Raw genomic sequence first — 27,035 nt, 5'->3', positions numbered from 1 at the left:
ATAAAGAAAACAGGTGAACCCTTGTCCCAGGAAGGACTGGAGTTTTGTTTTTGTATTTTACATTTGTGTGGGGTGTGTGTGTGAGAGAGAATGATAAATTAAAATCAGTTTAATTTACTACTTTCATTTTTTTTTTATGGTTAAGTCAGTAAAGGCTTGGGAGGTTTGTGACTTTTTTCTTTTTGTAGGGACTCTGAGATTAATGGGGAGAAAAGGAAGAAATTATTTTAAAATTGTAAACTTGTTCTGACAGTGCAAACTCTATTAATTAAAAGTAATCCATGGCCCAGTGAAGGTGGGAACAAATTAAGTTTATTTTTGCCCTGTGATTTTTAAAAACAAGACATAGTTATTGATTTTTTTTTTTCATATTCTTTAAATGATTCCCTTTCCTTTACTCTGTTTTCTTTTTATTTCAGAAGTTTATTGTTTAATGGAGGTTTATACAAAACCAACAACCGAATGAATTTTGGTAATGTAATGTTTATATATATCTAATTTTTTTTTTAGAATAATTGAATGAAATGATTTTTAAAAACATTTTATTTGTTTAAGCAACAATTAAATTTTAATTTGCAATTAAATCTAAGATTGTATGTTACAGAGATGCTAGCATGGATGTGTGGTTAATAAATTTACGCCACAATCATATGTTTCTAGGTTCAATCCCACTGTGCAGTAGAAGCCAAACATCTCCTCTGTTACTCTCACCCCAGTAACCATGTACCTCCTTTACAGCAAGACACCTGTTTCTATCTCTCTCAGTCATACTCTAACATTTCACCATCTGATACAAGATCACCTCCTCCAATTTCTCCTCCTCTCTTAAAGATTCATTGTCTTGCATGTTATTTGATGACCCTGCCAGTGCTGGTACCATGTAAAAAGCACCCAGTCCACTCTGTGGGGTGGTTGGTGTTAGGAAGGTAGGAAGGTCTTCCGGCTGTAAAAGCCATGCTATGACAGACACAGAAGTTTGGGGTAGTCTTCTGCCTGGCCAGCTCCTGTCAAACCATTCAAACTATGCCAACATGGAAGGCAGACATTAAACAATGATATATATGTATATATATATGTGTGTGTGTATTGAACATTGGACCCCACAGAGGCAGTGACAAGCAACTGAGACCATTGGAGATATGCTGTGCTTGAGAAAACCCACCCAGCCAAGCAAGATCGTAATCATAGCCAATGCCAGTGTTGCATAACTGGGTTGTTTGAAAGCACCCGTCAATTGTTGGGTGATATGGCATGCTTGTTGAACCAAGTGAAATCATAGTTAATGCATGTAAAAAAACACCATTTGTGTGGGGCCGATGCCAATGCTGCCTGGCTGGCACCTGTGCCATTGGCATGTAAAAAGCACCATTCGAGCATGACCAATGTCAGTTCCATCTGACTGGTACCTGTGCTGGTGGCACATAAAAAGCATCATTCGAGCATGGTTGATGCCAGTGCTGCTTGACTGGCACCCATGCCAGTGGCATGTAAAAAGCACACACTACACTCTCAGAGTGGTTGGCATTAGGGTATCCAGCTGAAGAAACCTTGCCAAATCAGATCAGAGTCTGGTGTAGCTTCCTGGTTTGCCAATTCTCAGTCAAACATTTCAACCTGTGCCAGCAGGGAAATCGGATGTTAAATGACAATGATGATGACGATGATGATATTGTCAAAGTATAATATATCTAAAAAAGAAGCACACTCTAAAGTATAGAGTAGTAAAGCATTTAAGAAATAAAGTTAATGCCTGGTTATAGAGTGACCAATGGCTTTGCATCCATGAAGGCTGTAGCTTTGCGGACAACTCCTCAGACTCCAGTCCAATGCTTATATTAACATATATTTTGGTATTTTGTCTTTTTCTCTTGTAACTTTATAGCTTGACAGATTGATCAGATAAAGAATAGACTGAAATAAGCATTGGAATCAATATGATTGATTGAAACTAGTAAATATATAAAAGTATAGGAAGTAGATTGATCTGATAAAACTTTCATTCTTTCACATACTCTAATTACATGTATTACTCTAGTATTGCCTCAATGCTACAGTAGTTTTGGTTTGTAACAGATTCAAACAGAAAAACACATATTCAATATGTAAATTTAACCAGTGTTTTGTTAATGTGCAGTGCTGAGTTCAAATCTCTCCAAATCTTTATGATTATAATGTTTAGACGGATTAGTTCTTGCTGGGCTGACTCGTTTGAGCAACACTTAATGAAAACAGTTTTGTGTCCTTAGGACACATTTAGTCATGGATTATCATTTATAGCCAATTGTTATTGTTATCTTCAGATCAGCTGTGATCCAACAGACCTATAATCAAAGCATACTAACCATATCCTTGCAATATTTTATTCAGGCATAGTGTATCGAGGAGTATAGTACCCAATGTGTCCTTCCCTTTTTAAAACTTTCTAGCACGTCAGGGAATCACGTAGAAGTTCCAGTTTCAAAGCTACTAACTTGGTTTGTTGTCCATAGCAACTAATGGGGAAAAACTCTTGTCTGCATTAAAATGCAGATTGAAACAGATTGAAACCATAACGTAAAAAGAATTCTTTTATACTAATGACATTACAAATTTACAAATTAGATGTTATTGATTAATAAACAAGTATAGAATTGAATATGTTGACATTTATAAAAAAAATAATAATATTCAAACTTTGAACACTAAATATGGTAATGTATAAAAAGTGGGCTGTCACATTTTCATTTTGCAGCTTGCTTTGTGTGTATATATATATATATGTATATATGTATGTGTGTGTGTGTGGTGTGTGTATGTATGTATGTATGTATGTATGTATGTATGTATGTATGTATCAATCAATCAATCATCATCATCATCATCATCATTTAATGTCCATTTTCCAGGCTGGCATGGGTTGGGTTTGACAAGATTTGGTAAACCGAGGAGCTGAACCAGGTTCCAGTCTGATTTGGCATGGTTTCTTCGACCCGATGCCCTTCTTAATGCCAACCATTCCAAGAGTTTAATTAGGTACATTTTACGTGCCACTGGAACAGGTGCGATTTACATAACCCGACAACCGTTACAACTGCGATTTCACGGCACAGGTGCCATTTACATGACACTGGAAATGGCCATAACTACAGTTTCACTTGGCTTGACAAGAAAGTGAAGAAGAGATTGAAAAACAGTCTGTGGTTGTTGTTTGCGTGCTGACTTATGGTACAAAACATTTTATTGTAAATAACTACAAGCCATGAAAAAAATGTTTGTAAACCCTAAGCAAAATGAATATGTTGCTTGTAAATAAGTGACACGATCTCACATTATCGTAAGGTTGACAAATTATTATTACACATGGATATATACACCTGTAGTGCACCTGGGCACTGTATACAATAATTTCATTATTATTATTTTATACGGGCGCGCGCGCGCACACACACACACACACAAATCGGAGAGAAACTACAATTTTGAGTAGAAGTTGTTTTGATCCAATATATTTGATGTTAGGTATTGAAAGAGTTAATTTGAAATTGTTTACAGATTATATAATTTGATGTATAAATATCATTGTGTGTGTAGTTATATAGATTGAATGAAAATAGAACGTTTGTTTTTTATCAAGGGAGATAATTCTTATGTCACTTTGAGGTGAATTATGGTTCTTCTATGTTACCGCAATTTTAATGAAATAACAAAACATTTTCATTTTTTTTTTTTCGGGAACGAAACAAGAAATTTACACTAGATAGGAAGCAGTTTGATTGATGAGCAGACCATTTTCTATAGCATAAGCGATTTTACCCAAGATTTGGCTCGGTTTGCTTCACCACAACTGCTTCATTGGTGTCTAACACTCAATTTTGAGTGGTCATTGCTATTGCTCGTCCCCACTCACTCACTTACTCTCTCTTTGTCTCTCTCTCTCTTAATCACCCACTTGGGTTGCTATCCGTCAATCCTCCATTTCACCTCTTCTGTTATGCCTCTTTTCATCACCCTGCTGTCACCCTCCAGGACATCAGTCTTCCGCTCATCCCATTCATGTTTTCTGTAGACAGGACCCTTCGTCTTGCAGAAGGCAACCCTTGTTAATGGTGCCTCAATAAAATGTACCCAAAACACTCTATAAAGTAGTTGGCAAATGGAGACAACATAGGATAGAGAGGAAGTTACTTTTGCTGAGAATATAGCATACTTTTTAGAACTGATGCCATGATAAAATGCACCTATTACACTCTAGAGTGGTTGGCATGAAGAAGAGTCTCTACTTTTAGAAACAATACCAATCTAATCTGGGATGTGACACTCTTTCCAGCATATGCTTTAATGGAAAGCAGATGTAAAATGATTTTGTCCAGTTCCCTAATTATTCATCCAATCCACAGTCCTAATAATAATAATAATAATAATATAATAATAATAACAACAACAACGACAACGATAATGATAATGGTTTCAAATTTTGGCATAAGGCCAGCGATTTCAAGGGAGCAGTAAGTTGATTATATCAACACCAGTGTTCAACTGGTATTTATTTTATTGTCCCCAAATGATGAAAGACAAAGTCAACCTTGGCTGAATTTGAACTCAGAATGTGAAGATGGACAAAATACCAATAAGTGTTTTGTCCAGCATACTAACAATTCTGTCAGTTCATCGCCTTAATATTAATAATAATAACAATAATCCTTTCTATTAAAGGTACAAGTCCAGAAATTTTGTGGGAGGTGACTAGTCGATTATATCAACCCTATTGTTTCACTGGTACTTAATTTATTGACCCTGAAAGGATGAAAGGCAGAATTTGAACTCAGAATATAGTGACAGATGAAGTACTGCTAGGCATTTTGCCTGGCATGCTAACGATTCTGCCAGCTTGCTGACTTAATAATTTTGCTAATAATAATAATGGCAGTTATGATGGTGATGATGCTGAATTTAATTCTAAGCTAATTTTTAAAAACAAATATTTTATTACATTATGAGCTTATTGTGAGAATAACTCTAGTCTATGTTATGAACTACTTGAAGGAGTGCTTACAAGAAAGCATTCAGAAATAAAGGGACACAATCCATTTAATATATACATTTTGAAAAGATTATAAATGTTCAGCATCTTCAATGTATTCAACAATTTCCACTCTTGTGTAAGTGATACCACCTTTCCCGTTACCCTTCATTTCCACAACCTAGTATGATCCACATGCAGCTTAGATGTCTCATGCTAAACCTTCATGAACAGGGAACTATAAACATTCTCCAGTGAGGGTTATACCAATCTTGTCTCCTTCAACAGCAGAGTCAGTTGCTGTACATATCAATAAAACAGTATCGTACCTCATCTCCATGATACATGATTTATTTATATGCAACTAGAACCCTTAAGGGTTCTCCAAATGCTACACTTCACTAATATGGGTGATGCACATGAACATCTCATCATAGTAGAGAGTGCTTTACAAAAACTGGTCTTCTTCTTCAGGACCAGAAATTACTTCATCCCCCAACTACTAACCTAGAATAGAGTACTACTCCCACATGTGGGGCAGTGCTCCTGCCATACATACAAGCATCTTTGATTGCATAATTCTAAATTTCAGCAAATTCTTTCTTTTCCTTATTTTTGTCTTTTCAAGGATGTTCGCTCAAAATTAATATTATTTGAAAATAAAATGTTACCATTCTAACAACTATAAGAAAAAAAACAGCTCTCTTGGCAGTTTTGTGCCGATCATTATAATCATGATCAGATCAAGCTTGCTCAGATTTGCCTGATAATTTTGCATCATAATTTTGCATAGTATTTAGTAGGAGAGTAGGGTAACATCTCATGTCTGCACAAAATTTCTCTCTGTCTGTCTGTCTGTCTATATATATATATATATATATGTATATATATATATATATATTACTTATTTTTTATAAGATGATTCTTTTAATGTTCTGTAAAATTAATACAAACTACATGACATCTTAGGCTTCAATCTTTTATTGTTGGAATTAGCATGAGACGACAAGCAGTGGCAGACGACACACAAAAAAAAAAAAATCTGTGCAAGGGAAGCAAGATGAGCTGTTGCATCCTATTCTGTATTATTTTAACATTTTTCTGTTATAAATGCCACAAAGACATTTTTTCTTGAGTAAGAGCAGATAGTGAATAGTTTTAGATGCTAATAGATACTTATCCACTTAAATTAAGTTTCTGTCAATTTACAATACCTATGATATATATAATCTTACGTTGTTATGTAAACACTTAGATAGGAAAAGGGAAGCAAGTTGACATTCTGCTTCTATCAGAAAAATGGTGAAAAGATAGCATGCACATAGCTTTCTACATTTATTCAACTAATATTTTATACTTTTTCAAATTACAGAACACAATATAAAATGTGATTTTTTTTTTCAAAAATAGCTGTATAATATGAACATGTCAATTTGATTCAAATATGTATGTGACATAAATTTTTGGTCATTGCTTCTGGATGACCAACTGAAATATATCCATGTCAGGGTGTCCACAAGAGTGTGTCACTAGTGAGTTCTTGCTTTGTCCTCTAGCAATGTTCCACAAAGTGTATGGTTTTGATATAAGATCACAAATTTGGGAAGGAATGCAGTTAACTGAATTTAAACCTAGTATTTCATTGTCTTATTTAATTGACACTGGAAGGATGAAAAGGTATAAGTATATACTGCATAAAGTTTATTTGGCACTCTGCCATTTATATCACTTAGACACTCTTGAATTAATAATAATAATAATGATGATGATGATGACAACTACGATTTTTTTTTTTTTTTTTGGGGTGCAAAGCCATAATTTTTATGAGAGGGTACAGTTGATTTAATTGATGCCAGTACTTAAGTAATACTTTATTTTACCATCCCACAAAGGATGAAACACATTGCCAACCCTAGTGGGGTTTGAACTCAGAATGTGAAGAGGAATTACTAAATTCTGCATGGTATTTAGTTTGGCATTCATCCATTTCTGCCATTTACTGTCATGGTTAAATGAAAGAAGTCCAGTGTATTTAGTGGATTTAGCAGCCAGTAATATTTGATTTGCTACTTAAGTTAATGAGTAAGCACCACTCAATTTTGCTTGAACAAACTTAAAACTCAATAGTAGCCAATCAAATGCTTACAATCGTAACTTATAAGTTTTTGTCACCTTCACCTTTCTTTAGCATATTTCTGTTGAAATATATTGCCTTTGTTTTAATTAACTTTGCAAATGAAAAATTTACTAAAATACCTGTCATTATCAAGCTGGTGTTTGGAACATAAATTAGCATGAAATTTTGTAGAAAGTTTTTAATTGATGTCACTTCAAACAAGAAGTTTGTACCCAAGAATCAGGAACAGTCTCAGGTGTGTTGGTATCAAAAGGGTTAAGATAAGATTCTCTTTAAACCAATGAGGGAGCCTCCGTGTTATTACTCGACCACTTAGAAAGAGTAACAAAGTTTCCTTCAAATCACACTGCTCCCTTTCAAATGGATGGAAACGTTGAATAATGGTGATCCTGGATTCTGTGCCTTAGTAAAAAATAAGATGGTCACAGTTGGAATGCTTTTGATCAAAGGCCTACTGACCATTGACCTGGGATTAAACAACAACAATGATTATCAGCTGTAAAGCAGCTGAGTTGATAAGGAATTGGACTACAAGTTTAAATTTAATTTAAGTGGGGTAAACATTTTGTCATATCTCTGGGCGGTACACTTAATTTTACTCACTTCACTTGGAAATGCTGCCCTGCATTCTATTTAGGTGCTGGCTGTAGAGTTACCCCTCATTCTCTTCACACTAAGAAACTGAAGCTAAATCTTAGGCTTTAGGAAACAATAACATGGGTTTTCACTGTCTAGTTTTTTTATGTAATTTACAGTTTAATCTTCTATATATTTTTTCTGGTGTAAAAGACAAATATATTTATCTACACCATGTGAAATGTTTTAAATAGTAAAAAACAGATTCCATCACACTCCAGGGGGAGAAACTAGAAGTAGTTGATAGTTTCCGCTACCTGGGTGACCAAGTTAGTAGTGGAAGTGGATGCTCAGAGAGTGTCACCACTTGAATACAAATAGCCTGGGCAAAGTTTAGAAAGCTCCTACCCCTACTGGCGACAAAGGGTCTCTCGCTCAGAGTGAAAGGTAGATTGTATGATGCGTGTGCGCGAACTGCCATGCTTCACGGTAGTGAAACATGGGCTGTGACTGCAGAGGACATGCGTAGACTTGAAAGGAATGAAGCTAGCATGATCCGCTGGATGTGTAATGTCAGTGTGCACGCATGACAGAGGGTAAGCACCCTGAGAGAAATGCTGGACATAAGAAGCATCAGATGTGGTGTGCAAGAGCGATGCTTGTGATGGTATGGTCATGTACTGCGGATGGATGAGGAGAGATGTGTGAAGAAGTGCCGCTCCCAAACAGTTGAAGGTATCAGGGGGAGAGGTAGACCCAGAAAGACATGGGATGAGGTAGTCAAGCATGACCTCAGAGCGTTGGGCCTCACAGAGGCAATGACGAAGGACCGAGATCTCTGGAGATATGCTGTGACTGCAAAGACCCGGGCTGCTTCCTGCACCAGTCCTGCATAGCCCCTGCCCATTCAAAGTACCTTGGATACCAGAACATCCCGCTGTGCTTGAGGAGACCTATAGAGTAAAGTACATGAACATCAAAATAATATCAATGGAAATAGTAGTTGTGATACCTGTGCCGGTGACACATAAAAAGCACCATCCGAACGTGGCCGATGCCAGTGCCGCCTTGACTGGCTTCCGTGCCAGTGGCACATTAAAAGCACCAACCGATCATGGCCGATGCCAGACTCCCCTGGCAGCTGTGCCGGTGGCACGTAAAAAGCACCCAATACACTCACGGAGTGGTTGGCATTAGGAAGGGCATCCAGCTGTAGAAACACTGCCAGATCAGACTGGAGCCTGGTGCGGCCCCTGGCTTCCCAGACCCCGGTCAAACCGTCCAACCCGTGCTAGTGCGGAAAACGGACGTTAGACGGTGATGATAATGATTAGTGAACCATGCTATAGTTTTATTCTCATAATTCTACTGAAGGCGATTTTAGTTTTCATCACACTATAGTCAATAAATACTAGTGATATATTGAATGTACCGTATTCTCCACTCCTACAAGAGTGTTTATTGCTGTGTTTACTAAACAAAAGTCTTTATCCATATTGAGATGCAGTTCAAAATCTTATTGCAATCACTATAGATGTTTAGCAACATGTCAGCCCTAGACCTGTGATTAAAGACATTCCTATCATGTCTAACCCGTCTTTTTACATTCATTGTATATCTAAGACTATATTATCCACTGTGTCATTGTTTGTTCTTAAGGTGATACGATGTAATTCAAGGCAACCACTTAGGGGTTCTCTTACTGGTTTAATAATATTTGTTTCAGTCTGTGTTGCTAACAAACTTTTTAATTTCCACATCTTATTAGAGAGTTTAGTATCCAGTCATATATATATATATATATATATATATATATTATATATATATATATATATATATATATACTGTTTTTTTCTACACCTTTCTCTAATTCCCTTTTTCTCCCCCTCCCTCCTTCACCATTTTCTATCTGTCTCTCTCTCTTTCTCTTTTTCTCTCTCATTGCTCACACGCGACCATCGTTCATCTTTCTTCTTTTCGTGTGACCATCTTTCTTTTCCTGCCTGCATGTTTAAACAAGTGGGCATATTTTTCTCTCTCTGTTCTATCTTTTCTATTTTCAAAAAAATGTTTCACCCAGCGTTCACTATTTTCCTCTCATTCTGGTCTAATGACCCTCCATATTTGTTTTCATTTGGTTTCCTTGTATGTCTCCAGTGTCATCTTTTTGTTCCCAACTTTGACCCTCCATAAATCCAAAATTTTTTTTTAGAATTTATGGGAGCAACTGTCTTTGAAGACTCATATTCTTGTTGAATGCACGAAATGAGGAGTAGATAGACAGCCAACAACTGATGAAGAGTCCTTTCTCTGTTTTCCTGTCCTGTTTTCCATTTTTTTCTCATTGTTTATGTATTTCACTCATTTTTTCCTCGTCTGTTTATGTGTTTCATGTTATTTGCACCATTGGTAATGTCCTGTACCCATATATATATATATATATATAACCCCCCCCTCCCAAAGTCAACACTACTATGTCCTCAATAACATGTAAATATCATATTTTGCACCATCATACCACCAGTGAGAACTAAGTTATAAGATGACAAAATTTTTTCTTTAAATTTCTTATAAATTAAAATGCTGTGAACTATTGTAGACCATATTTGAATTAACAAATACACTATGTACATTTCTTTTTTATTAGATACTTGTCAGAATACTTTCAGAACGGTATCGTTCACCAATGAGAATGGTACTTCTCTAACTTCCGGTGCCAATCTACACACATTCTCTTCAGAACCAGAGACATCCACTCCAAATCCAGATATGAAAATCACCGTGGACTCAAGAAAAGGTAACAAAAGTTTGTCTTGTATTGTTTTATTTTTGTCTGAAGAAATTAGATATTAGCACTATAAATTATCGAACACCTTTGAAATTTCAAGTTAGTTTAGAGCTTAATTATTGAATCAGTAACTCCTTTTCTGCTGACAAGTAAAATTAGTGTAGTGCCTTTTATTAGAGGATAGTAGTTCACATATAGCATGACACTTGTAAATGGATATGAATTTAAAAGAAGTTAGCCTTATCTGCTGTGATTCTTTGTGTTTGAATTCCTTGCTCATATTGCTATGGCCTTTGCTTTGTGTGGCTCAACATAGTGCAGAGGTAAATTTTAAATGAACTGTTAAAAAGATTTGGTATGACAGTCATACCATGGAAAAAAGCATGCAACTATCATAATTTGACATTCTGATGAATATGAAAATATTGTATCTTGAATATTGTATATGTGCAAGCTCTACAGTATAGTGACTAGCAAAAGCAAGTCTACAAAATAATTTTGGTACTGGATTGAACAATTTCACTCTATCTATCATGGTTATAAGTTCAACCATAGTCAAACCTCATACATAACACACTTTAGAGCCTAAAACTCATTTTGAAATTTTAGTCATCATGTCTTATGGACTTAACAGGTTACATGTTATATGAAGACAGCTTCCAGTGGTGCTTTAACAACTATTTTTCTGTGAATTTGCATTGGGCATGATGCCGTATATACCCTATATCCTGATAATTATAGGATTTGTGTAGCATTGTTCTAGCATTATGCCCTACAAAGACAAGAGTACCTGGATTCATTGCTCCCCATAGGAATAATTTGCCCACCTTAGGTTTATTCCCTATTCACCTTTAAAATGCAAGCAGCTTTAAGAAAGTCCATCTGAGTTTCTCAGCCATTATCTCTTGCATGAAAAAGCCTGGGACACACCAATATCAGTAGATTAAACTGACTCCAGTACTGGTACTTTATTTTCTTGACTCCCAAAGGATGAAAGGTGAAATTACCCTTGTTGGGATTTGAACTCAGAACATAAAGAGCCAGAACTCAATAACTCAAAGCATTCTGTCTTGTGCTATAACATTTCTGCTATCTATTGCCCTAAAAACTAACCCACAGTTTTTATAAGATATTCTAATTTTTCATATGCAGAATTGTAATAGACGTCTGACATTTTATCTTGATGAGAGTTCAAAAATGTCTTTTGATCTCTAGTAAGAAGTTATAACAGATGTCACAGATAACATAGATAAAGCAGTTAAATAGTAACATGTGCAACATTGCAGTAATGACTGCTTTTGAAACAATTATTTTTTTGTTATTCTAAACAAGTTGCAATGATTAAAGAGATAAGTCAATCACGTGGTTTAGTGGTCAACTTTTCTTATATATTTCCACTGATATATTATTATTACTGTGCTCTTCAAGTTATTCAACTTTAATGGCTTCAGTTGTTTTTTATGTTTAGACCCAGGTCATCTGAGTGGACCTGATTGACTAAAGGCTTTCTACCTGTTGCCATCTTGCCTTTCCTTACTTAGGCAATAGGATATGATTTACAGCAGATTTAGGTGCTATAAAGAGCCATGTGGAGGTTTTTTGGTTGGTTCAACTAACATTAGTTCCCCTAACTGGATTGGATATTTAATAGAATGAATCCAGTTAGTTGGGCAAGGGTTCTGTGTTCAAATCGTGACTAAATGTAGATGAATTGGGGAAAATCTTTTTACATAACATGTGTATTGCTTCAGTGTTCTGATAATGGGGCAAATAAAGGCTAAGAAAGAAAACTGATGATAGTTTAATGTTGAAGACACTGGTCAATGCTAATTCATTGAAGCTAAATAATGTCAAAATTTTTGTCTAATAAAGGAAGTAACCAGATAGAAAATCAACCTAATTTTTTTTTATCAGTGGCATGACAGAAAATTATCTCTGGCATGTAAAAGGTAAAAGAGAAAGCTATTTAATGCCTCCCATTTCACTAAAAATTTGTGAGGAACTAAATGAATTTATTTATATGTTAGGTAAATGGACTATAGTAGATCAAGCTTTAGCCAGTGTTTTATGTGTAATTATATATATTGTACAAATGTAAACAAATGTCTATACAATCACTTCACCAGCAGGAAAAGGGGGATTGATCTGATCAAATATAGTGCTATTTGTGTCAGCTCATCAGAAATTGTTTCTCTGCCTTCACAGAGTAATTGTTTATTTAGTCACAGCTATAAAATATTTCACTAAAACAAAATATCCAATCTACATAAGTAGTGCATCACTAGCACTTATGTCAATTAATTATTGATCCACTAAATATAAGCACATGTGTACACACACACACACACACACACACACACTTAGTTAAAGTCATGTGCTTAATTATTCATTAACTGTTTGCTGAACAAAAAAATTTTTAAATAAATTCTTCTGCCATTAAATTAGTTATTTAAAGATTTTATTTTAAAAATTTTATTTATTTATTTCAGCTTTACTTAGGTGGGTGACTCTTTGATTAAATCATGTTACATTGTTTTTTTTTTCTTAATTTTATTTGTTGTCATTTGGTAATTAAACAATAAAGAAAAATGCACTTGTTTCTTCTTATGTTCTGCTGAAATCTTTATAATATTCCCTATCTCTATAATATTCTAGATGGAAGAGTTATGTCAACTTTCGTTATTCCCATATTAAAAATGATTAGTCTTTAAAAAATTACCTATTCAAGCTCCTCTAAAAAAGCAAGGGGTCATATACATATATATATATGACTATATTAATTTATATGGTCATTCAGGCAGTCAATAATGTAGCTAACTACTTGACTTAGAAAGTAGAAATGCTCATTGATGCCAGTTAGCTCGAGTGATATTAGGAAAATGCTTCTCGAAGCTAGGTAGATGGTGTAATTTGAACACATGACTGCTGAGTACCTCTATGGTTTTTCATTATGGTATCATATGCACAATGAAATGCAGTAGACTAGTAGGAGTGCAGTGCAGCACCAACAATAATGTATAAATAATTGACTCTTTTCTCTACCTAGTGAACAGTTTACCTGTTTTCCTTTTCAGTTTTAATTCTTAACTTCTAAACATTAAAAAAAATGGAAATCTTACAAAGATTTATATCGACTATTTAACTCTTATTCCTACTGGAAGATGATGTTTTTATCCAGATGGTCTTTTATTCTTCATAGTGTTTCTTGACTCCATCATATATTAGTCTGACTCATGTTGATGAATTTGTTGTTAATTCAACGGTATGATGATGTGAGATAAGATTTCTTCACTTACTTGGAAAGCAAAATTCTGTAATCAGTAGTAAGAAAGATCTAACAAGGTCTTTAAAGAATTGTTGTACATATAAGTTTTCTTGCTCATAAAGATTTTCTTAATTTAATTCCTCTTGGAATGAATAATTACAAGATTTATTAACATAGAAAAATATAAAAATGGGGAATAGTTAGAGAAAAGTATGATATTTGTCATTGATCGAGGAAGTGTCCTAATGAATTCATCAAAGCTAACAATAAAAAGATGTATTTTCATAATCCAAATTCTTTATGTAACAACAGCATTATTTTAGGAATGTGCTTTTCAATATATGAATGGTTGTTGCTTTTGGTACCCCTTCATTAGAGGAGTTTAGGTACTAAATGTATATTTTAGTCACACTAAAATGAAACTGACCTTTTATCTTTTTGTGACTGATACTTGACAAATATTAAAGAATCAATTCTTAAAACAAAATGATTCTTGTTAAATGGGATCTTTCCTGTCTAATGTATATTCATTTGAAATCTTCATAAATGTTATAGAAATATCTTCTTTGGTACCGAATGTAAGTTCTTTTCCATTAAAGAAGATATTATGAGTTTTAAATGTATCATTGCAAAATATTAAAAAGCTTTTATTTAACATTTAAAAATTTAATGTTAAAAAATAATAAAAAAATAAAAGCCTTTCTTACATAACTCCACCATCACAAAAATACTCTTTCATAGACAATATCCAGTAGTTATAATTCAAATATTCAAAAATATTTAATCAATTCAAATTCCACAATACATGTACTCATTTGAAATAATGGTACAAACATGGAGTTGAAATACACAAACTGTAAACATTTTCAGAAATACAATGTCAATTTATGTATACTATTGGATATTTGCTTTCTTAATTTTAATGAATTAGAATAACTTCTAATAATTTCTGTTAAACTGTTTCATTTCAATCGCAGCTTTCAGTTAAATAATTTATTTTTATTATGTTAAATATATATAATATGAATTTCATTTAAAACAATTAATTTCACTTTTAAATCTTATAGAGCACTTGTTCAACTAATTAATATTATACACTCCTGAGCCAAAATCATTATCAATTAGAATAATTTCATGTTTTGGAGGTAAAAATTTTAATTTCACTGAACACAAGTCATTAACAAAATTAATCAAGTCATTAGCAAAATATTTGTCATCTCAAAGTATTTGATCATTAATTATATGATATGCATTTTGCTTTCTGTTGTTTTATCAATATCAGGATATGTTTTGGTCTGCTGGGCCTTAAAACAGCTTTAAAAGGCTTAAAGACATGTAGTGTTTAAAAGCAACTGAAAGATTTGTTATAGGTTTAAAATAGTTTAAAAATTTGAATTGATATGAACTAATTAGATTTGAACCCACCACACAAGGATATATTATGTCATGAAATATATGCCAGTACTTTATTTTTTTTAAGAATATACATTACAATGAGCCATGGCTTATTACTTAGTTGGTTGGGCCTCTATTAGTTTCATTGTCCAAAGAAGTTATTGTCAAAACAAAACAAAAAAACTGTAGTGTGTGTGTGTGAGTGTGTGTTTTAACAGTTTGATTTGCAGTAGCATTACAGAAGTGAGAAAAACACTTCTGATAATTTTTGAGTAACAAAGCTTTCTTCACTGTCTTTTGATAAAATTGATTGTCATTGGATGATGAGTGAGTCTCATTTTCAATGGCTAGTTTAGATCATGTTGGCTGCTGTATGATAAGGTTGTTACTAGCAACTGATGAACAGTGTACTGAAGTATCTCTTGTTTTGGTTAGTGATTCTAACATTGGGAGCCTCACTTCTTTTTTGCCATAGCAAAAGCAAATGCTGCATGTTCTGGGTAAGTAGGAGGGTGCTTTGTTGAGAATGCTTTAGGTTAACAGGATGGACTGATTCCATGGTCCCATTGTCTCCAGATAAAATAGGATAGGGAAGTGGATTTGTTTTTCTTGTCTCTGGAGTTGAAAGAGTACATAAGCTGGGTAAACCTTCTTTTTAAATTATTAGATACCTTGTAATAACAATAGATTGGATGAAAGTTGCCATGTAACCTATTGTATCTTAGTTCAATCCTATTTAATGTAGCTAAGAACTTCCTATTTCAACACTTTCCAAGCACTCACAAATATCATAAATTCTTTAATGGTCATACTGTTAAGCTTGGTGATTTTGACTAAACAATATCACATCTAATATATACTACGATAAAAAAAAATCACACCTCTACATAATTTTCACTTCAAACACTCACATGCAATTGCTAAAATTGAACTACCCTCCTATAGAAAGGATTCTGCCTCTAAGGCTATTTTCATCCTACCTGATGTGAAGTGCTTAGATAGAGTGTTGATATTTCTGTGTGGAAGATTAAGGAATAACAAAAGCACACTGCATTGCAAAACCTGAACCAAACATAGATACTTGAAATTTGAAAAAGAGCTTTTAAGTAAAATTTAAACAAAGTATTAGTTTATATAACATGATAAGAATGGATATTGGAAACTGGATTAGGTACTGTGAAACCACTAAAAAACTAATTAATCATTACAGACTGATGTAGGAGAAAAACCAACATTCATTTAAGATTCTTTGTTGGTTTTTCTTATCCTTTTCCTAAGTCATTGGATTTGTCATTAAATAATAAAAATGTATATGCGTATTAAATTGCAACAATATCAAATAAAATGTCAATATGATTTTGAAACTTTAAATTCAAAATTTTTAATGATCAATTAATTTACATAAGATTCTTTGTTTAATTTACTTAAGATTCTATGCTCAGGAGTGCTTAGTTGATTAAAAATGCCAAGCAATTTATAATACATATCCTTTATATACTAAACTAATGGGAAATTGGTGCTTCTTGATTTATTTAACTTCTTTTTTTTTTGGCTACATCCAATTTAATGTATTTAAAATTATCAAAGATGGTTCTGCCATTTATGACCATCTCATTTACATTACCAAGTCTTACAATGACTGAATTTTGTTTTGAATTTAAGAAGAAAAGAAAAATCAAACTAAGCTGATCTGCCAACCCTCTATTTTTGTGATCAAAGAAGATAGTTGACATCTTTATGGATATATGTATTATTTGAATTCAAAATGATGAAGGTCAAAAAACACTTAGTCGGACACTATACCATTTCACATCTCCACTAATTCCTGACAAATCTATCATCCTTTTGTTTTCAATACAGAAGTGTCATGACATATTCTCTGTTACAAACTCTTAAAATGGAGAGCACAAGGGAACAATTTTGAACATAATTTCTGTTGAGTTTGCCTTCCACTTGATTTAGATGAAAATTGACATGCTGATTTCAAAACTACTATCAGTTTTTTTTTTATAACTTCTTTTTTTTTATACAATGTATTCTCTGAATAAGCACAATTGTGATGTTTGCCCATAAGTAAGAGGGCTGCTCAGCTGCTTCTGTTATAGCACTGAGAAACATTTTCAAAACTTTTTTAATTGTTTTGCTTTTTATAATTAGTCTCACCTAATTTGATGGTACTAGGTTCAGAAATGCCCCCAGAAATTTTCTATCATGTGAAGTTTTTTTTAAATAAGATTTTTTTTTTTACCAAAAATGTTAATTTTGCCATTAAATGCAATACTGAAATAAACTAACACAAACCAAAAAGTACTTTTTATTGTTTAATAAAATGTATTACACACAATGTTTAATTACATTTTTTAGGATAGAAATTTTTGTCAAATTGGAGTTTCAACTTCTCAAGAAGTGAACTTTCTCTTTGCTGCTATGCATGAATAACTTGCATCATTACAGTCTCTTTACAGAGACCAGCAGTAGTTAGTTATCATGTTTGTGTTCCACTTGCCTTCATACCTAATCTCTATGGTCTCAATGTCTTGGTGGAATCTTTCTCCTTGCTCATCACTTATTGCACAATGATTTTCAGGGAAGTAATCCAAATGACTGTGCAGGAAATGCACTTTTACACTCATGTTGCAACTGGTTAACAGGATCTGCATAAGTTCTTCATAGTTTGATGATTTCCTGTTTCCCAGGAAACCAGACACAACTGCTGCAAAAGCATTCTGTGCTTCTTTTACAATGTCAGACATGGTCTCCAAAATATGATTGTCCTGCAATAGCCACCTAATTTGTGGTCAGGCAAACACATAAACCTTAATTTTTTCATAAGACAAAGCTGTCTCAGTGTTTCAACACATATTTTACACATTATATGGGGTTTACAGGCTTTGTTTTGACTACCCAGTTTCATACCAAAGTAAGTAAGGTAAGCTTTCTTCATAAAAATATATGACTTTGTTTCACTGCTTAGGTAAAGTGCAACATCCACAAATAAAGCAAAAGACATTGGGGCTGTTTTTGCATTTTCTTCTCTTACAATTGGTCATATTTCTGAAATACAAAGCATGTTCAAGCCAGTTGTAACCTGAGAAAAGTGTTCTCAGAATTGTCAACAGTTACAAAGTAAGTAAATGCAGATTTGTGATAGCAAAGTTCCATAAAGACCATTCATACTATGACATTCTTTCTCTGGATCTTTGGGCATGCCTGATAAAAAAGTGACTTTGACCCATATGACCTCAAAGTTAAAACATTAAGGGTGCATTCAAAATACAAATTTTCGTAAGAAATAGTTAAAGGTCCAAAAGAACATGTCTCACGTGGTTTGTAATGATAGTCATACTAAATTAAACACAGTGTGGGCATATTTGTAGACAAATTCATAAACATGAGACATGTATGATGCCAAGGACCTAATTGTATAAAGGACATTTCTGTCATCATTATTACATTTAAAACTGGTTAGATTGAAAATAGTGAAAGTTGATCAAGTTTGATGCTTTTTATTTACTGAAGATACTTGAGTCATAACTTTTATTTTCATTTTTGTAGCTGCATTTACTTTAAATGATATTTAAAAACTGTAATGTCAAGCTTCACATGTGGGTCTGCTTTTGATGAAGCCAAATCTATCCTTAGAAATGGTGACAATACTGGAAATTTTGAAAAACGGATATTTGAGTTTGTGAAAAATCTTGACATGATAGAGCAAAATGGATTTAATTTTTGAAATCAGCACCCTCAAAATTACTTGGAAACATTTCTAAAACTGGAAAACAAAAACCATGTTCCTCAGTGTAATCTGTTAATGAATAAACAATTCTCTTGTGTATATCATCAGTAGTTGTATTCTAACAGTTATATAATCATAACTGTTTTAATAGAAACTATAAAGAAAATTTCTTTTCAATATTGACTACATAAGGTTTTATTTCTCTGTATTGTTATTATTGATATACAAAATATATTGTAATTTATACAAGATATTTTCTAAATCTAGTCTAATGATTTGAACCAATTTATCCTTGAAAATATGTTCACTTTCTGGTTGCAGCATAGGGTTGTGCTATATTTTTTAAAAATTAGTTAAAAAAAAAAGGTATAAAATTAATTTGTAAATTTCAATCTATTCATATGGGATGTAGTTGTTCGTTGATGTTACCTTATATTTCTGAAACATGTTTCCATGTATTTACTCCTATTTTGTTTCAATGTTTGCAACTATTCATCCAATGAAATTCCAGTAGATTTATTCTTCAGCTTTTCATAGGTCTTCTGCAGTCATTTATCCTTCTTCAGATGTTGCATGTTTGGACATCTTCATGAACTACCAGTTACTAAAACAAACCTCATAAATTATGATTTTTCTCTGTAACTGGCTTGCATTTGGTGAAATAAATATGTCCAGACATGCTTCAGTGTTGAATAAGATTGCACGATATTACCTGGAGAGGGAAGGAGAGAAGATGGTAACTAAATTGCACAAGGGTGTGGCGCAAAAGACAGACCTAAGGAAGGTTAAAGAATAAATTAAATGGAATGTTGTCCACATTTTATTAGAATATATAAACATTTGTTTTTAAAAAGTATTGAAATATTAACTGTTACATATTGAAAATCTAACATGTTTTATCCTAAAATTGTTATTATGTAAAATTCAGATTTATTTAACAGTGTTAACATTTATTCTTGTCAGTTAAAACCCCTTAGACCATCATACTTTTTTTCTTTTTTGTTATCTTTTGTTTTTTTTTGGTTTTTTTAGCTCTTCACTTCAATGTTTTTCTGTTAGCAAATGAATATCAATGTATTGGAACAAGCATTTTCACTAAACTTTGAGGGAAAAAAATAGATAATTCAAAATAATGATCAAAAATTGTCAGCAGTTTCGTTGTAAATTGGTTTTATCAGATTGTAAACTTTATTTGGCTTTCTTTTATCCATTTAAAAAGTAACAACAACCATAGCAAAAGACAATTTTAATGGCAATAATTCCTAGTATGTTCTAATTGATATTATTTTGCTAACCTTTAGCTTATTAGTTGTTATCATTGATTTTTTAAATATTTGTTTGAGCATTCTTTTCAAAAAGTATTTAATTAATGCATTAGGCATGTATAAATAGAAAAAAGTACAAAAAAATTCATGCTTGTTGCTTTATTGTTTCTTTCTGTTATTTATTTGCAATCTAGTCTCGCCAATGTGTTCACCATCACCTGCATGGTCACCTCCTTCATCACCGGCTCCACAGAGCCCTCGTTACCAGTCTTCCATTCAAATTCCTCTGCTTTCATCTAACTCATGCAGTTATACCAACAAGTGTTATACTATAACAAACAATGGTAAACCTATTCTATTTTTTTCTTCGAGCTCTTCTTTCCACATTTCTACAAACTTATGATTTCTACCATATAATGTCTTCTGGAAATTATATTTTCACACAACTGATTTTTTTCTTTTCCTCATTACATTTTCCTTCATTTGTTTTCTTTGTTTGACAAATTAATATTTTTCTACAATTTTTGTAAGTATGTAAAAACTTTCTCACAAAGAAATTTAAATAATATATGAATTTTATGTTTATATTTTTAAGTATATTTTTGATGACCAAAATTTTCTAGTTTTCTGTCATTTTCACTCTTACTTTACTAAAATTATATAAAAATAAACAATTATATATATATATATATATATCATCATCATCCTTTTTAAATTCATTTCCATGTTAGTTGTCATAGTCTCTGTTATTTCTTCAGAATTCTCTTGATAGGTTTAAAGACCATGTCTTGCTTGCATGTCTCATGGCTAGTTTCTCTTCCTGTCACCAACCACTACAGAGTGTACCTGGTACATTTTATCTTGGCACCAGCACTAGAGGAGTTGTCTTGCCTTTTGGCAAGACTAAAGAGTCTTACAATCTTTGGTTGCCTCTGATTTCCCAACCCTAATACAGTGTACTGAGTGCATTAAGTGCATTTTATCAAGGTGCCAGCACTAGTGAGGTCACTTTGTATCTCACAAGATTAAAGAGTCTCTGCTACTCTAAGAGGGAAAATAGAAGTTGAGATAGGGTGAGAGATGTCAAAGTATGATGGGAAGAAAAGTGTAAATGTGGTGAGAGAGTGATGGCAGAGGGAGTATTAGATTGATGATGCAGTGGTTGGATGGGAGTGATAGAAGAGAGACAATAATGCTAGGCATTAGTGAGTGAGAGATGAGGTGTGATGACAATTTTCTGTTTGGTAGTAAAAGCATGACTGATTGATTGATAGTTGTAGAGGAGGGTGGTGGTGAGAGAAAAGTGATATCTGTCAATCATAAGTAATCTGGAGGAAAGGAAGTAATGGCTCACAATTAGGAGAAAGATCTCTATTTTCACAGGCATTGTAATGAGTGATCAGGATGGTTGGAGAAGTTGAATAGGGAGAAATCCAGTACTATCCTTGGTTACATGAACATGTGGTGAACATGAGAGAGTGAGTGAGGATATGGTGAATGATAGTGAGATGAGAGGGTGTTGAAGAAATTGAGAGTTATGGAAAGTGGGTGATTGATAGAGAGATGAGAAGATGTTGAAGATTTGGAGAAGCAGTGGAAATAAGTTAAGTGAAAGAGTGTTGTAGAGTGGGTAGAGGGTATTTTAGCCGCCATAACTACCCCCATTTAGTGTCCTGTTAACCATACTTGCATGAGGAGGTGGCTCTTTTCCAGCACTGCATATCATCAATGATCAGAGTCCTTTGTTATTTCTTTCATGAGAAAGAACAAGATGCATCTTCACCATTCTGTCCCATGTCTTCTTAGATTTCCTTCTCCACGTTCCATCCAATTTTAGTGTTCATCACATTTTGTACAGCTGTTGTCTTCCAAAAGTATAACAAGCCAGTACTAGCATGGTCTTCTCTCTTGCACACTACGTTTAAGTCTTATGTCTAGTTTTTCTCTTAGTTCATTTGTATTCCATCTATTTAACATTACACATCTCATTTAACATTACACATCTAGTGGAGCATGTTCACTTGATTTCTTTCTAGTCTCCACAAATCATTTGCATCTGAGGTTAAGGTCCAAGCTTAGTTACTATGCAACACTGCATTTTATACACTAGCATCATACAGTTTCCTCTTCACTATGAGAAAGAAACTCTTTGTCCTTAGTTGAAGCAACAGCTCTCTGAACTTTCTCCACTCCATCTTTACTCTGGCTACTATGCTTTTGGTGCACCTACCTTCACTTCCAATTAGGTCATCTAGATAAAGGAAGCTATCAACCACTTTTACACACCCAAACATGTACATGTTCAGGCTATACTGACAAAAAGCACAAAAGTTTGCAGATGCACATTTTCACACATTTCACATCTTTATAATATAGCTCTTGAACACCACTAATACCAATGCCAACAGCCAGAAATTTTTTTCACACCAAATTCTGATCAAATCTTGACATTCTGATAGAGATATATAAGAAAGAGACTTTGACTCATAGTCAGAAGAGCTAAATAGTGAAACTTCTAAGTAACTGTTTCTTCATGATGTAAAAATATGATTCTACTTTGCATTTTGCATCAACTTCTACATTGGATAATGTTTATAACATACAGCTACATATGTTAAACTCTTACATTATGATAGAATATTGGTTTCAAATTTGAGTTGCGAGACTAACTCAATTTCAATAAAAATAACCATATCCTCTGCAGCACATACGGAGTATCCTCCCTCACCTGTCCCTTATAAACCAACACACATAGACAATATTTAACTCATCAGTGAATTGAATAAGCTTTCTGTAAGGCTTTTTGTTATTCATAAACATATTCACTCCACCCAATATGTATTTTGAGTACTCATTTGAACTATGGTCATCCTAGTCCCATACTGGGGATATTTCATATGCATATATATATATATATATATATATATATATAATCAACATCATCATTTTATGGCTCATTTCCAAGCTGGAATTGGTTGGATGCATTGGCCCTATCTAAGTCAGTTCTTGTTGGGAGCCACTGACATTTGGAGGATTGTACATTTAATTTTAGCATTGTTTCTACAGTGTGATGTCTTTCCTATCACCAACTAATTTGCAGAGTGTACTGGATGCATTTATCATGGATAAGAGAAGGTGCCTTGCATATACAATGAGCAAAGGGTATTCACTACTTTGAGATGTGTATACTCACTCAAAGCAACATGACCGAGGGAGGTACTTGAGAGGGAAAGAGAGTGATAGCAGAAGTCGCAGGATGGGTGAGTGAAAGGAGCAAGAATATGATGGCAGAAACAAGGCAATTGGGTCTAATGATACAATTAATGATGTTTATCTTAAACAAATTGCTGTCAGGTACAATTAAATGATGAACTTTGTGTCAAATTTATGCTTTCCTACTTTTATTTTAAATATATTGCTCTTAAAGATTGTTTTAACCAGATATGTATGTACATGCAAATTGAATCCACTTGGATTTATTGCAATGTAATAATGTGTTGAAGTTTAATTATCTTATTTATTTTTTGATGTTTATACATCAGTTCTCTGTATTGATACATATTTATATGCATTTTATATGTCATCATCAACATGATTGATTTTACATCCATATTTTCATGTGGGTGTGAGATGGCAGTATTCTGCGGATGGACGTTTTTCATGACATCAACCCTCAATTGTTTACAATTAAAGTACTCTATTCCACTTGTGTTCACACACTTTGAAGTCCAATGGAATAAAGTACCATCAAACTGCAGGACATAAACAAACATCACTGCTGCCCATATGGAGTCAGTGCAAAAGCATACTGAGACAAACAGACAGACACACACACATGCATGTATAGAGTGGGCTTCCATAAATTTCTTGCTTTACTTATTAGGTATTGGTCAACCCAAGGTTATACTAAAAGTCACTTGGTCAAAGCACCACATACTGGGAGCAAAACCAAAACTAACTGATTGTGAAGTGAATTTCTTAACTACACAACTATGCACCCCAACACACTATTCTCTCTCTCTCTCTCTCTCTCTCTCAGTCATACAACCACAAAATAACATTTTGGTATATTTTCAAAAAGCTGGTACTAATTAATCTCTCATATTCTAATTTCTAACTATTTGGAAGTAGTGTCTCCTATTTTTGTTCTTTCATTTGTTTTTATTAATTTGTCCTTCTGATATTGTTCCATGAATGCCTTTTATCATATATTTTTGAAGTTTTGTTCAATTCTATATTCTCTAATGGAGTCATTCCTAATATTCATGAAAATAAATCATTGTCCTAGCTGCTGACAAACTTTTATTCTACAGTAGTTATCATTGTGAAGACATGAATTTAAAATGCTTCAGTTTTGATAGTTTGCAAGGACTCGATAATGAACTACAAGTCCTTGTCACAGAAATGTAGAATTCTTTAGCCAAAGTGTGTTATTAACTTACTCTAGCCATTTCACATTAATTTAAATTAATTTGAGGTGTTTAATGTTTTGAATTGCCTATTCAAATTTACTACACTCATTTCATTGTGTTTCTGGCTGAACACTTTACTACACATTGCTTCAGTAGGTGTAATATAGCCAAATATTTTATGAAGTTTGCTTCATAACCACAATGTTCAGGTTTCAATCCCACTGCTTGGCATCTTGGATAAATATCATTTTCTATAGTATTGGATTGACCTATACCTTGTGAATGAAATTGGGGGAAGAGAAATTGTATAGAAGCCCATCTGATGGCTGGTGCCTGTACTTCCAAAGGACAGCTTTGACACACACTATATCATGCTGATTCTGCCCAAGAATCACAGGGCTATACATGTCTATGGAATGCTCAACTACTTACTCATCAATTCAATGGGCAGATTAAGTACTGGTTACATTGATCCTTTGGGCTTTTGATAACATTTGTAGAAGGAGGTGGGAATCTCTTGTGGTTGAAGAAAATGTCCAGATCAAATGTACTATAAACAAATTGGAGTGACTAGTTTGAGATTAAACCATGTTAAATTTCTGTCTGTTGTTGTCTGCTCATTGAATTAATGTGTAAGTGATTCAGCAATTTTCTCTGGATTGGGTGTTATTCAATTACAGGTAACTTAACATATGTCTGATTGCTAGATGAATTGAAACACATTCTACCCAAACCACTTAAGACTTCCTCACTTATGACAGATGGCCACAACAATCACACAATTTGGTGGCTTAGTGTAAGAAGTATTGATTTCTTTTGATTAGTCGTTAAGCATTATATTTTTACAGAAAAGGGATAGGTTTGTTGTAATGTTTATGCTTTTTCCATTGGTGCATAAGGAAATAGCTTCAGTTAGTGATGAAAAATGCATTGGCATACTTACATCTTGTTCTACAATATTTGCCTTTCTATAGGAAATTTTTGCCTGTCATCAATCTAGGGTTGGTAATAGCTATCATTCAAATATTGTTAGCTATACAATTGGCTACATTCTAGTCCTAAACTATTGTTTGATGCTGTTCTTGTTGTGTAGGTGGTAGAGGAGGAGGCAGTGGGCTGGCACAATTATTAGCATGTTGGACAAAATTCTAAGTGATATTTCTTTTGACATATTATGTTCTGAATTCAAACGCAGCCAGAGTCAACTTTGCCTTTTAAGACACACAAGGGCAATAGATAAATAGAAGATATAATTTAACTTAATAAAAAACATTAATAAACTATGGAATATCTTTAGCCTAGTTATACTCTAATATTTAATTACCAAACTATTTTACAAAACAATCACTCTTACTATTTTTAGATTTTAGTTCGCATATAATAATTATAAAATAATAAATACATAAAAATAAATATCTAAATTATAATCAACAAATATAGTAATTAAAAATCTATATTTTTTCTATCAATAAACATATAAACAATAAATAAATTAGACCATTATTACATAAATATTAGATATCTTTAGAAAATATTTATGAAATACAAAATAAGAATTGAAAATTCCAAAGTAAAAAGCTTATAACCTACCTTTATAGAATACTTATTACTATTATTATTAAGTGTAATAGTATTAGAAATATAAAATGACTATAAATATAATAAGAAACTTATAGTTAAATTAAAACATTTTTTACAATCTTAATCCCAAAGTGACTAACTAATATCTTAAAATTTACGTTCAGATATAATAATTATAAAATAATAATAATAATTAAATTTACATATCTAAATTATCCTTAACAAATAAAAAATTATAAATTCATATTTAACAATCAATTCTTATATAGAGTACAATAATATTTCTTAAATAATAATAATATGCCTTTTAGAGAGATAAGTTAGTTAAACACCTTTTGGAGAGATAAGTAAACATTTTTTATTTAACTCTGAATAACAGCTTTTGTTATATGTCTACTACTTTTAAATAAAGCATATTACTCTACCTATGGTATTTGAGTACTCTTTTTTCCACCTTGTTTCACATTTATGTGCTTACTCCGGTATATATATATATAGGTATATATATATGTATATATATATGTTTATATGTCAATTATGTTTCCTTTTGTTTGAGATGGAAGAGGAATGATGGTCAAAGCCAATTTTAAGCTTTCCTTGTTGAAGGAGCAGTGATAATTAGGTTTCTTTAGTGTTGTTTAATGTTCATTTGGGATTCTTATAGGTTAGTAGTTGGATGGTTACATCATAGATAAGGAGGGAATCACTGAGGGATTGAATTTCATGTGAGTGGGAGATTTTGCAACATAGTTTATGTGTCTAAGAAAAAGACTCAGTAATAGTATATTTAGGTATTCTGTATAGTATCAATTTAAGATTTAAAAAAAGTTTTAGATTTGAAAGTTGCCTAAAATTAAAACAATATTTTTTTATAAAACCAA

At 33.0% G+C, this 27,035-nt stretch overlaps 1 protein-coding gene across 11 annotated transcripts in view; it reads left to right on the top strand.

Moving 5' to 3' along the window:
• Positions 1-27,035, top strand: part of LOC115212426 (sorbin and SH3 domain-containing protein 1) — a 504,251-nt gene that overhangs the window by 189,941 nt on the left and 287,275 nt on the right. For 7 of the 11 annotated variants that reach the window (XM_036503384.1, XM_029781340.2, XM_029781341.2 and 4 more), the window contains exons 3-5: positions 420-472; positions 10,360-10,509; positions 20,356-20,505. In XM_036503384.1, coding sequence (XP_036359277.1) covers positions 463-472; positions 10,360-10,509; positions 20,356-20,505 — 310 coding nt within the window. In that variant the 5' untranslated portion in view covers positions 420-462. Of the gene's footprint in view, positions 1-419; positions 473-10,359; positions 10,510-12,989; positions 13,000-20,355; positions 20,506-27,035 lie in introns of those variants that run through there. The other 4 variants (XM_029781342.2, XM_036503386.1, XM_029781343.2 and 1 more) reach the window with 3 other exon arrangements.

The sequence above is a fragment of the Octopus sinensis genome, linkage group LG5 (assembly GCF_006345805.1).
Source record: "Octopus sinensis linkage group LG5, ASM634580v1, whole genome shotgun sequence".
In the NCBI taxonomy this organism is placed as follows: Eukaryota; Metazoa; Mollusca; class Cephalopoda; order Octopoda; family Octopodidae; genus Octopus; species Octopus sinensis.
Note: the sequence above shows the minus strand (reverse complement) of the source record. Positions and strands in the feature narration are given on the sequence as shown.